Raw genomic sequence first — 12672 nt, forward strand, 5'->3', positions numbered from 1 at the left:
CCGTCCTAGATCCCACTGCCCTTATCTCGGCAAAAAGGGAACCCAGACATTCAGGCTCCCCACAGATAGCAAGGGAGCGTTTCCATCCCAGCTGTAAATTGACTCTCCCTGACATAGGCATCGAGCTGGCAGAGCTGTCCAGGCACGTGTCTGAGCGGGAGCTTTTCAGGCACATGATACAGTGAAGAAAAGAGTCAGGAGTGTTTGATGAGTAGCAGTGATGTGGGTTATCTGGAGCCGAGTCAGAAAGAAGGCTGTGGTCAGAGAAGTCAAACTCCCATCGGGCCTGGGAAGCCGTGGGGACGGTCTGTGCTTTACTCTGAGGGAAAAGAGGAATCGTTCAAGGATTCAGACTCCAAGCCCATGACTTAAACTTCAAAAGGCTGGTTTGCTGAAAGTCATCTTTTGCATGGCAGGGGGAGGCGTGGAGAAAGCAGTTAGTGGAGATCCACCCCAATAACCCAGGAGGGAAAGGACGTTACCTCAGACCAGGGGGAGTAAAGATGGCCTTAGGAATAAGTTGTGAAGGTGAACCACCAGAAGGAATTGACAGTTTGGACGCAGAGTGTGAGAAAGCCTGCTTAAATGACGTTCATTGCCATAAAGCAGGAGCATATTGAGGCTGCAGCGTAAACCCAGCCCTCCCTGTTGCTCAAGCTGTGCTCTTAACATATTTTTTAAAAAGTCATCTAAAAACATATGGATGATAGATAGAGTTTGCATCATGGTGCAGCGGAAACAAATCTGACTAGGAACCATGAGGTTTCAGGTTCAATCCCAGGCCTCTCTCAGTGAGTTAAGGATCCGGCGTTGCCGAGAGCTGTGGTGTAGGTTGCAGACATGGCTCGGATCTCATGTTGCTGTGCTCTGGCGTAGGCTGGCAGCAACATCTCGGGTTAGACCCCTAGCCTGGGAACCTCCATATGCCGTGGGTGCAGCCCTAAAAGGACAAAAAGACAAAAAAGAAAAAAAATGTGTGGATGTTGAAAGAGAAACTCTGCACGGGTCATCATGAGCTAAGTAAGACAAGTTTCTAATATGCCACAGGAAGGGATTCAAATTTTCTGTATATGTATAGGAACACAAAATATGTTTTAAGTGGGAAGCAAGGGATTTTTCATGATATGGTTCACTCTCTACAAGTTTCACAGGGATGAATCAGGAGAACATTCAGTCAGAGTCAGTCAGAACTGGAGACTAGCGAAATGGAACACTCGGGGAAGGTGTGACGTGGGCAGGATTGGAGAAGACGGGAGACCATCAAAGATTTTAGAGACGTGAGAGAGGGAGGCTTGATGGAAGTGGCGACTGGATGATGTACGTGGGTTAGAACACAAGAGAACCACAGAGACTCAAACCCTTCTGACACAGTGGGTAACGACACCCTTTACTAATAGGCATCCTGTGGCAGGTGAGGGCCGGTTTGGTGTTGAGGTGATGACTGGAGAAGAGGGCAGAAGGAGTGGGCTTTGAACATGTGTCTGTGGGACTCCTCTTGGAAATGCACAGGGGACTGTTGGAAGGACTCTTGCCGTGCAGACAAAAATGGAGAAAATCATGGTAGCCATTTACTACTTCACCTATCCCATGGCTCTTTCCTTCTTTGTCCTTCTTTGTGATTTTCCTTGACCCACGGCAAACGTAGAGTCTGGGCAAACAAGACCTATATAAACACCAGTGTGGAGCCTTTCCTTTTCATGTGGTTTTTCCTCCAAGTGATTCAGGAAAAACAAAATCAAAACGAACAAAACCCTGGGTTTACAATTCTGCGGAGCACAGGCACAGATGGTGACAGCATAAACTGGCTTATTATACTAATGGATTGGTATACCTGTAGTTGTGTGGTAAAATTAGACAGCTTTTATGAACAATTAAAATGGAGCATTTCTATCTTCCTGTTATTTCTTTTACCACAGTGACTGAAGAAGACTGTCAAAAGCCATAGCCTAGAGAAAAGATACGACCGAGAAACTCGCCCTTAACTGGGCTGATTCAAGAATGAATCCTATCTGCTTTTCTCTCCTTTTGTCATGGCAGCTTTCAATTTCACAAGCCCAAATAAATCCTGTGAGTGAACGTGCAGAAAGCCTGGGTCTCTTCATGCTTCTTCGGCCGTGATCCTCTCGGAGGAACTAAGCGGGTTGGGCTCTTTTGAACCCGGGATGCTGTCACATCCCAAACAGAAAACACCCCAGGGTCCACTCCTGCTGCCAGCTGGCCTCGGATGGCCCTGCTGACTGCTCCCATCTCAAGAGAGGATGCTGACAGTCCGCCCTTCTCCAGTAGCACCTGATTCTCCTGCCCCATCCATCCCAAGCACTGGGATATTGACAGGAAGGGTTGCTAGGCAAGGCCTGCCCCGGGGCCCTCAGACAGTCACTAGCATCCATTCTATCCTCCAGGAATTGCTCCAGCTGAGCTCCTGGTCATAGACCGGAGCCCTGTCTCCAAGTGAGACTTCCTGGCCCAGTGGACATTGTGATCCAAAATATATCTTTGTCCTTTGAAGGAACCCAGACCAGCTACTCCTTCTTGGTTGAAGCTGAGCCTGGGTGACATTTTCTTGCTTCAGTGCCCCCCACTCCTCACCCCGCACTTACTGAGACCCCCCATGCGCTTTTGCATACCTCATAGCAGTATGTATGGATTAGGGACCCACCAGCCTACCTGGAGTCTAATCAGGACCTACGCGGTTTCCATGAGTATAAACAAAGGTGCTCCTGGGCAGGGGTAGGAGAAGCTCATCACAAAGGCCACTAGAGTTTCCCCTTCCATTGCTCAGCGACTGCTGAAAGGCTGAACACATGTGGTCTGTCCTTCCAGTGAAATATTACTCAGCCGTAAAAAGGATGAAGCACTGATACTGGCACAGCTTGGATGGACCTTGAACCATGTTGCTAAGTGGGTAAAGTCAGTCACAATAAGCACGTCTTCTGCATTTGTGTGAAACATCTAGAACAGGGACATCTGGAGAGATGAAGATTAGTGGTTGTTTACTGGTGAGAGCAGGGGTGGGGGGTGGGAGTAGCTAAAGGGTAGAGGACTTGTTTTGGAGATGAGGGAACTCAAATTGTCTCTGGTCGTGGTTTCACATATCAGTGAATATCCTAAGCATCCTACAGTGATTCAGTCATATGCCTTAAGTGAGTGAATTATGTGATTAAGAAAATCATGATTCTACCATAACTTCCCCTCCTCCTCATTGCCACTCACTTATTTGGGGTCATTATAATCAATGCCCTGCCTTATTTAATAATTTCTCAGCATCAGTGTCCCAATTTCCCAGGATCAGCAGGTCCTGGCTAGAGTTCACTTTTGCAACCACTGATACAATATGCCCTTTGCTGTAGAGTGTCCTGGGATAAAGGAAGGTTTGGGTGGGTGGCAGGCAGAAGTTAAGTTAGATTTTGACCACGTGCAGCCTCAGATATTTGTCAGAAGTGTCAAAGACAATTTCATGTTCTTTTTTCTGCAGCAGTTTCTCTGTTCCTCTCCCAGTTTGTCTTGCTGGCCTTCTCAGTTCAACAGCTTCCTTTCTATAATTCTAGCAGCAGCTGTTAACAAAAATATACTTAGCTTCCATTTTAAAGTTTCTTTTTCCTTTCCTCAACAGGTTATAACCTCACATTGTAAAAGTAGGCACACGGTTGAAGGAGAGTGCTTTTTTCTTGCCTTCTCAAGCATCAAGTTCAGTACCTTGGTTTTTCCTTTTTTGCAAAGGTTTGACAAACGGGATTTTTAAGACAGCAGCAAACAATTTAGCCAATTTCTTGTAAAAGCCTTTTATATTTATATTTTCCTCTCTCTCCACCACAGGAAAGTGAAACATATCAGAAAACCATAACATGGATGAAGTGACCAGGAACTGCACCAGAGAGGCAAATCTGGCTTATCTGCCCTTGTCAGCACTGCAGGATTTAAAGGATGTGATCTTAGTTTCTGGAAACCAGCGGTGCACTGACACTCATGCTTTTGTCTGCTGTTTCTTCTCCCAGCGCAGAATGTCCAGCCCTTCTGAATCCCAAGGGGGAGCAGCACCGGGCCGAAGGCAAGCGCAGTCCTCAGCCCCATGCCCGGGGCAACACTGGACTCCCGAGTCTCCGGCCCGCGAGCCTAGGAAGGCCCAACGGTCTCTGGCCTTGGCCGTGCATCCTGCGCCCCGTCCAGCCATGTTGCTTCTCCTTGCACTTCTCGCTGCGTTTGGAGGGCTGCAAGCTCGCCTGGGTAAGACCCAGGGAGACTCGACCTCCTTTCCCTCTTTTGCTCTCTGAGCAGCGCTGGGCTCTTCCTGGGGAGTAGTTTCCTGTGGTTCAGGGACCCAGAGCGCCCCCTTTGGGACTCCTTGCTGGTGCCGTCCTCCGGGTCTTCCCCCCGCCCCCCTCCTAGAGCAGCGGAGGATGATGTTAGCGAAGGCATCCAATCTCCGAATCGAGGGTCCAGGTCTCAGCAGCCGAGGGTCTTTCTAGGTCACCCACTCTGTGACGAGAGGGTATAAGAGGTTTGGTAACGCCCTGGACTTATTCTTCAAAGAGCCGAAGAAAACGGGCCGCAGTGTGGAAACAAACAGGGTAGCCCGCTAAGAACTGCAATGTGTCATTATTGTTCATTAGTTTGTATCTGAGCCATTTTCAGTGTGCCGCTGCAAAAATCTCTTGGACCAAGGAAGGTCGACACATGTAAATAAGTTGGCTTACAATTTTGACCCCATGATGGACTCAAGCCTTCAGAATCCCTGCTTTTGACTAAGGGGGCTGTTGTTGCAAAAAAATCCTATTTTCTTGCTGTAGATTCTGAGGGAATATTCCTGCAGGTCACAGTTCCACAGAAGATAAGATCAAGAGAGAGTGAAGATTCAGAGACGCAGGTAAATAATTGAGAATATTGGTTTTATAATTTAAAATTTTAAAACTATTTTTATGTACCTTAGTACCGAATCAGATCATCCTGATTGGTATTGACTTGCAAAGCGTGATGTTGTCACTGCTAACTCCTGCATCCTTCTTGCCATCTCTGTGTCTCTTCTAACAAGCTCGTTCACAAGTTTTAGGAAGTGTTAAAAATTTTTCTGGAATCATATTGGTAGAAAAAAAATCAGTATTAAATAACTATAGCAATGGTCCAGACTGAAATTTATAAAAATTTCATAAAGAATTATTTTAAAATTTGTTAATGGCCACTGCTAACGTGACAGAGAAGATGGTCTTGAGCAAGATTTTGACCCGCAAATTCTGACCCAGAAGCATCAGACTCTATAGAAGTAATGGCCAAAGAAAAAAAGAAAAGGAAAAGTAAACATGTCACATTTGCCTATGATGAAAACATTTTCAATAAATAAATATTAGCTGGAAAAAGAAGTTGAAAAATATGTACTGCTATTAAAAACTGATTACATTGAAGACACTCCATCTTGAATATTTGCTTGATTAAAATACCCCAAATTGGCATAGTTACAATGTTTTATATTACAAACCAGAAGTCACAATCCAGGGGTTTAGATTTTCATGTGGTTAAACTGCTGCAGTCAATATACAGAAAGCCTGAGAAAGTTTTTTCAGGTTGAAGGAACAATTTTTGAAATAACTGTAAGTAAAAAAAAAAAAATTGAGTTCCCATCGTGGCTCAGTGGAAACAAATCTGACTGGCATTGATGAGGACTGAAGGTTCGATCCCTGGCCTTGCTCAGTGGGTTAAGAATCTAGCATTGCCGTGAGCTATGGTATAGGTTGCAGACACAGCTCAGATTTGGCATGGCTGTGGCTGTGGTGTAGGCCGGCAGCTACAGCTCCGATTAGACCCCTAGCCTGGGAACCTCCATATGCCGTGGGTGGGGCCCTAAAAAGCCAAAAAAAAAAAAAAAAAAAAAGAATTCATTAACTCTAGTGTGACATGCAGTAATGAAACCATCATAATTATGTCCTACTACTGAGTAATTATAAAAATTACATGTATGTGAGATTGCACTAGAAAATCACAATAAAATAATTTCCTTCAGAGAAGCTGCATTTGCATATACTAATCTCATTTAATTCTCACATCAGCCTTTTGAAATGTGATCTGTATCTCTGAGAAAGAGGATTACATATGTCAAGGGAATCAAAGTTAAAATTTTCAGAACATGGAGTCCATTATAAGTAAACTACCATCTGTCAAGTCGAATTGTATACATGAAAGCTTCTTTTTTTCTGATTTGCTGCTGTTTGTATATATGTTATATTTGCATGATCACTTCAAACTTCAGGTTGTCTATTTCTGATTCCTCATCACAAAGACTGTAGCAACTGTGCAGAACATGAGGGTGCAGTACTCACCTACATGTTTTGAAATCTCTATATATTTCTTTACTGGTCATTGGTCTGTTCATAGTTTCTATTGCTTCCTGGTTCAGTCTTGGGGGATTGTACCTTCCTAAGAATTTGTCCATTTCTTCTAGTTTGTCCATTTTACTGGCATGTTGTTGCTTATAGTAGCCTCTTATGATCCCTTATATTTCTGTGGTGTCAGTTGTAATTTCTGATTTCATTGCTTTGAGCCTTCTCCTTTTTTTTCTTTTGTCTTTTTACTTTTTTTTTTAGAGCCACACACACAGCATATGGAGGTTCCCAGGCTAGTGATCGAATTGGAGCTGTAGCTGCCAGGCCTACACCCACAGCCACAGCAATTCGGGATCTGAGCCATGTCTGTGACCTACACCGTAGCCTACGGCAATGCCAGATCCTTAACCCACTGAATGAGGCCAGTTGTGGAACCTGCGTCCTCATGACTTGTTACCACTGAGCCTCCCTCTGTTTTTTTCTTGATAAGTCTGGCTAAAGATTTATCGATTTTATCTTTTCAAAGGACCAGCTTTTAGTTTCATTGATCTTTCTTTTCTTTCTTTTTTTTGGTCTATTTCATTTATTTCGGCTCTGATCTTTATGAATGCTTTCCTTTTCCTAATTTTGGGTTTTGTTTGTTCTTTGTCTAGTTGTTTTAGGTTGTAAAGTTATGTTATGTGCCATTCATCTGTGTGTCTGTTTTTATGTCAGTAAGATATTGTTTTATCACTGCAGCCTTGTAATATTGTTTGGAATCATGAAATGTGATGTCTCTGGCTTTGCTTTTTTTTTTTTTTTCAGACTCTTTTAGCTACTAAAGCTCTTTTGTGGTTCCATACACATTTTAGGATTATTTTCTCTATTCCTCTGAAACGTGGCATTGGAATTATGATACGGATTGCATGGATGCTGTAGATCACTTTGAGGAGTATTGAAAATTTTAAAATATTAATCCTTCAATCCATATACACAGAATATCTGTTTATCTGTGCCTTCTCTAATTTTATTCATGATTGTTTTTTAGTTTCCAGTGTATGCATTTTTCGGTTAAATGTATTCTTAAATGTTTTATCCTTTTGATGTTGTTGTAAATGGGATTGTTTTCTTACGTTTCTTTCTAGTAGTTTGTTGTTACTATTTTTGTATTTAGATCTTGTGTCTTAAACCTTTTCGTCATTCATGTATTAGTGCTAACAGATTTTTGGTGCAATCTTTAGGGTTTTTGGTGTATGAGATCATGTCATCTGCAAACAGAGACAGTTGGATTTCTTCTGCCTCTTTTGAGCTCTCTGCTCCGGGGGACCTTGTGGGTGCTAGGTCCCATTAGCTCCCAAGTTAGGTGACCTGCTGGCCAGACAGCAGGGGAACTAGAGGTATGGACAAATTCCACTCAAGAAAAATCTAAAGAATTAGTTTCTTTTTTTTTTTTTTTTCTTTTAATCTTTTTAGGGCTGCACCCGGGGCATATGGAGTTTCCCAGGCTAGGGGTTGATTTGGAGCTGTAGCGGCTGGCCTACACCACAGCCACAGCAACACAGGATCTGAGCCGTGTCTGTGACCTACACCACAGTTCATGGTAATGCCGGATCCTTAACCCACTGAGTGAGGCCAGGGATCGAACCTGTGTCCTCATGAATGCTAGTCAGATTCCTTTCCCCAGAGTCATGACAGGAACTCCTAATTTTTTTTTATAGTTGGGATGATTCAGAGAAAGATGCACACAAAGAATTTCTTCACATCTGTTCAAGTCCCCAGATGACTACTTATTATGAACCCTGTTTGTTCCCAGAGGCAGGCTGTTTAGAAGCTCAGTCCTGAGGGAGCAAGCAGCTGGGAAGTTTGCACTCAAGCCCTTTCCAGGGAGAAATGGGGAGCCTGGTGTTTCCTCCTGTTCCCTCTGCTCTGAGCCGAGGGAGAGAGTCCTGGGAAGTGCTCACACATCCATATAAAAAAACTCTTCTCTTGGGAGTTCCCGTCGTGGCTCAGTGGTTAACGAGTCCAAGTAGGAACCACAAGGTTTCGAGTTCGATCCCTGGCCTTGCTCAGTGGGTTAAGGATCCTGCATTGCTGTGGCTCTGGTGTAGGCCGGCGGCTACAGCTCCAATTAGACCCCTAGCCTGGGAACCTCCATATGCCACGGGAGCGGCCTAAGATATGGCAAAAAAGACAAACAAACAAACAAAAAAACACCCCCAAAACCCCAAAACTCTTCTCTTAACTGAAGAGGAATCTGGGGAATTTGTGAATGCTGAGACCTGTCAGATCTCAGAGCCAGATGATGTGGGGTCCAAACCCTCAGGTGGCAGCCTTAAAAGTGGAGGTTCTAGGGAATTCTGTTGTGGCTCAGCTGGTTAAGGATCTGGCATTGTCACTGCTGTGACTTGGGTTGCTGCTGTGGTGCAGTTTAGATTCCTGGCCTGGGAACTTCCACATGCAATGGGCATAGTTTAAAAAAAACAACAACAACAGCAAAAATTGAAGTTCTATAGCCAATAATTTTTTTTTTTTTTTCTTTTTAGGGCTACACTGTAGCATATGGAGCTTCCCAGGCTAGGGGTCTAATCGGAGCTGTAGCTGCCGGCCTACACCACAGCCACAGCAACGTGGCATCTGAGCCACGTCTGCCACCTACACCACAGCTCATGGCCACACCAGATCCTTAACCCACTGAGCGAGGCCAGAGATCGAACCTGAAACCTCATCGTTTGTAGTTGGATTCTGCTGCATCACGACAGGAACTCCTATAGCCAATACTTTGTAATAACCATAAATGAAGTATTACCTTTAAAGATTGTTCATCACTATATGGTACACTTGTAACAGATTATATTGTACATCAATAAACTTCAATTTTAAAAAGTTGAGATTCTAGGTGTGTAGACAAACTACCCATCAGGAAGAAACTGGAGACTTATCAATGTTGTTGGAGTGAGGCATGAGCAGTAGTCAGGGCAAATGCCCTGCGGCCCTTTCAGGGGCTGGAAAATCCCTATCAGCATCCACCCGTGGTCGCATTAGAAGCAGGACCCTCCAACAGCAACTGGGAAAGTGTGAGGCAAACTCCTTCCAGAAAGGAGAGCTTGGGGGCTTTTGCCAGTTTCCTCTTTGATGCCCCCTGGGTGGGAGGGGGACCATGGGAAGGGCTCAACCATACATGTCAGAATTGCTTCCTTGGGAGTTCCCATGGGTTAAGAATCCGACTAGTACCCATGAAGATTTGGGTTGGATCCCTGGCCTTGCTCAGGGGGTTAAGGATCCTGTATTGTTGTGAGCTGTGGTATAGGCTGGCAGCTGCAGCTCTGATTGGACCCCTAGCCCAGGAACTTCCATATGTTGCAGGTATAGATTTGTGGGGGTTGGGTGGGGGTGGAGGTGAGGGTGGGTGGAACTGATTCCTCTTTTTTTTTTTTGTCTTTTTGCCTTTTCTAGGGCCGCTTCCCGTGGCATATGGAGGTTCCCAGGCAAAGGGTCGAATTGGAGCTGTAGAGGCCGGCCTACACCACAGCCACAGCAATGCCGAATCCTTAACCTACTGAATACATCCAGGGATTGAACCCCCAGCCTCATGGTTCCTAATCGGATTTGCTAACTACTGTGCCATGATGGGAACTTCTGATTCCTCCTTTAATGGGCCTCTGATGACAAGGCCCAATGGCTCTCTGAACTAGGTGACTTGCAAGCCCGTCCCTTGGGTGCTGCTGGATGAGTGGTCCAAACCTTTGGGTTCCGAGGGAAACCCTGAGAGTTCTGGGTTCCCTCCTGATGCTAAGGCACTTTGTGGGAAGTGGGATTTATGGTAAATGTGCCTATCAGCCTCTTCTACCCATTTTCAAAGTGGGTGTTTCCACAGTCACCCAGCATTTAGGAGTCACTCTACTACTTTCTGGATGTCTCTCCGAGGAAATTGATCCTTGGGAAGCGGTGTATTTGGCTGTCTGTGGAAGAAGATAATTCAAGAGCCTGTTCTCCTGCTGTCATGCTGATTTCACCTCCCCAAGTACATTTATTTTTGATTGGATTAGCCTTGCTAATTGTATTTCACTGATTGTTCTATGTGGTTTACCTTTAACCTGTGTTATATACTTTGTTTTGGCAGGAGATTAAGTTACTTATACATCAGATTGACAATTTCATGCTGGTTTGTAGTTTGCAAGTGTAGCCCTTATTTCAAAGTTAGTTTGTCTTAACAGACTTGTGGTTGCCAAGGGGGAGGGGGAGGGAGTGGGATGGACTGGGAATCCGGGGTTAATAGATGCAAACTATTGCCTTTGGAATGGATGAGGAATAAGATCCTGCTGTTTGGCAAAAACAAACAAACAAACAAACAAAAACCAAAAAGCCAAAAAACGAAGTCAGTTTTTCCTTAACACTAAAATTTGATCTTTCTGTCATCTCTACTGAATGGCAATGCCCATTCCGTGACATTTTTTCCTCTGGTTTATCATCCCTTGACTATCTCTCAGCACCAGGTAGGTTGTGGGTTTTATCCCTCTCCTTCCCAGTGGTTCTTTGCCCATGGTGTTGGACAGGCCCTAAATTAACCAAGCGATGTCTACATTCTGGTATTCCTGCCATTGAATAAGCTCCGCCTATGACTGTGGGAAAGACCTGTGACTTCCTTCCAACACACAGGTGATGGATGTAACTCTGTGGATCATATTACATTGTATGACAAAGGTTGGATTTCACACCTATTTTGTTCTATTCTAAAAAACTCTTTTGCTAGACACTCTCTCACACTCCCGATGATCTTTCTGTTTGTTGGTTTGTTTGTTTTGTTTGTTTTGTTTTTGTTTTTGTTCTTTTGGCCATGCCTGTGTCTTGTGGAAGTTCCCAGGCCAGGCATCTAACCCGAGCCACAACAGTGACTCAAACTGCTGCGGTGACAACATTGGATCCTTAACCCACTACGCCGCTATGGAACTTCCAAGGTTTTCTTTTTTTCCCCTGATGATCTTGTAAAAGCAAATCTGCCACACTGGTACTGCCCATAGAAGCAGCCATGAGGCAAGTTACTGGACGTGACCTCTAGTTAATCTCTCAGTCTGATACTCGCAACGACATGAACTCTGTTGACAGCTTGACTGAACTTGGACACCGATTAGTCTCCATCTGAGGCTCCAGGTGGGAATATCGTCTAGTTGGTATATTGATTACAGCTTTGTGAGACCCAGCAGCAGAGAACCCAGCATGGACTCCCGAACCATGGAAATTGCAAGATTGTAAACATGTGTGGTGTTAAGCCGCTGGATATGTGATCATTTGTTATGCAGCAATAGAAAACTCATAGCCTCATCCTCATAAAATTCTGCTCTCTGCATGTGAGACTTAGTATTCCTTAGAATCCAGAAGAAGCCCTCCTCTTCAGGACAGTCTAGGTCTGTGGAGACAGGAGTCCAGGACAGTTATAGTACACACCTCATCTTCATCTCTTCTCTCTGTGATCACAATCTTGTACCGCCTGTTTGCCCATTATCTAATCTGTACAAGTGTTGTTTCATTCACTGTGTCTAGTTTTCCAGTTGTTGGCAGCTGAAGGGTGCATAAGTCCCAGTGTTTCTGATACAGCAGGGAAGGAACAGGAATCACTGGCTATCACCACTTCGTCACATGCTTCTTCCTCTCAGTTCACTTTCTTCTTCCTGAGGTTCATGCGGCTGTTATGAATAACGCTTCTATTAACATTCACAGGCAGGTTTTTGTAGACGTAAGTTTTCAAATCAGTTGGATAATATACCCAGTAGAATGCCTGTTGACTTGCAAGTGAAGATTATGTTTAGCTTTATAAGAATCATCAAGTTGTCTTCCAAGACGGTTGTATATTTTGCATTCCCACTGGCAATGAATGAGTGGTTGGTCCTGTGGCTCCACATCCTTACCAGCACTGGGTATTGTGAGGGTTTTTAATTTTAGCCATTTCATTACATATATATTAATATCTTATGAGGCTTTAATTTGCACTTCCCTTATAACAAATAATGTTGAGCGTTTTTCATATACTTATTTTTCATCTGTACCTCTTCCTTGGTAAGATGTCTGTTCAGATCTCTTGCTCATTTTACAATTGTTTGTTTCCCTGTTGATGTTTACAAGTTCTTTGTAGATTTGGGATACAAGTGTCTTACCAAATATGCAACTTACAAACATTTTTTTTCACTCTATAGCTTTTTTTTTTCATTGTTTTAACTTTGCCTTTCTTAGAACAAAAGATTTTTAATTGAAGTGCAATGTATTATTTTTCTTCTGGGGATGGGTTGTAATTTTTATGTCATATCCAAAAACTTATCAGCAACATTAAGTTCACATAGGTTTCCTCCTATGTCTTATTCTAGAAGTTTTACACTTTTGCATTTTACAT

At 43.9% G+C, this 12672-nt stretch overlaps 1 protein-coding gene across 3 annotated transcripts in view; it reads left to right on the plus strand.

The window, feature by feature from the left end:
• Positions 1–4068: 4068 nt before the first annotated feature.
• ADAM18 (ADAM metallopeptidase domain 18) overlaps positions 4069–12672 on the plus strand; it is a 55372-nt gene continuing 46768 nt past the window's right edge. For 2 of the 3 annotated variants that reach the window (XM_085003915.1, XM_085003916.1), the window contains exons 1-2: positions 4069–4224; positions 4788–4864. In XM_085003915.1, coding sequence (XP_084860041.1) covers positions 4170–4224; positions 4788–4864 — 132 coding nt within the window. In that variant the 5' untranslated portion in view covers positions 4069–4169. The remainder of the gene's footprint in view (positions 4225–4787; positions 4865–12672) is intronic. The other variant, XM_085003917.1, reaches the window with a different exon arrangement.

The sequence above is a fragment of the Sus scrofa genome, chromosome 17 (genome assembly GCF_054392235.1).
Source record: "Sus scrofa isolate SSC_HxYL_T2T_F1_AM1 chromosome 17, Sscrofa_HxYL_maternal_Yorkshire_Landrace_v2.0, whole genome shotgun sequence".
NCBI classification, from domain to species: Eukaryota; Metazoa; Chordata; class Mammalia; order Artiodactyla; family Suidae; genus Sus; species Sus scrofa.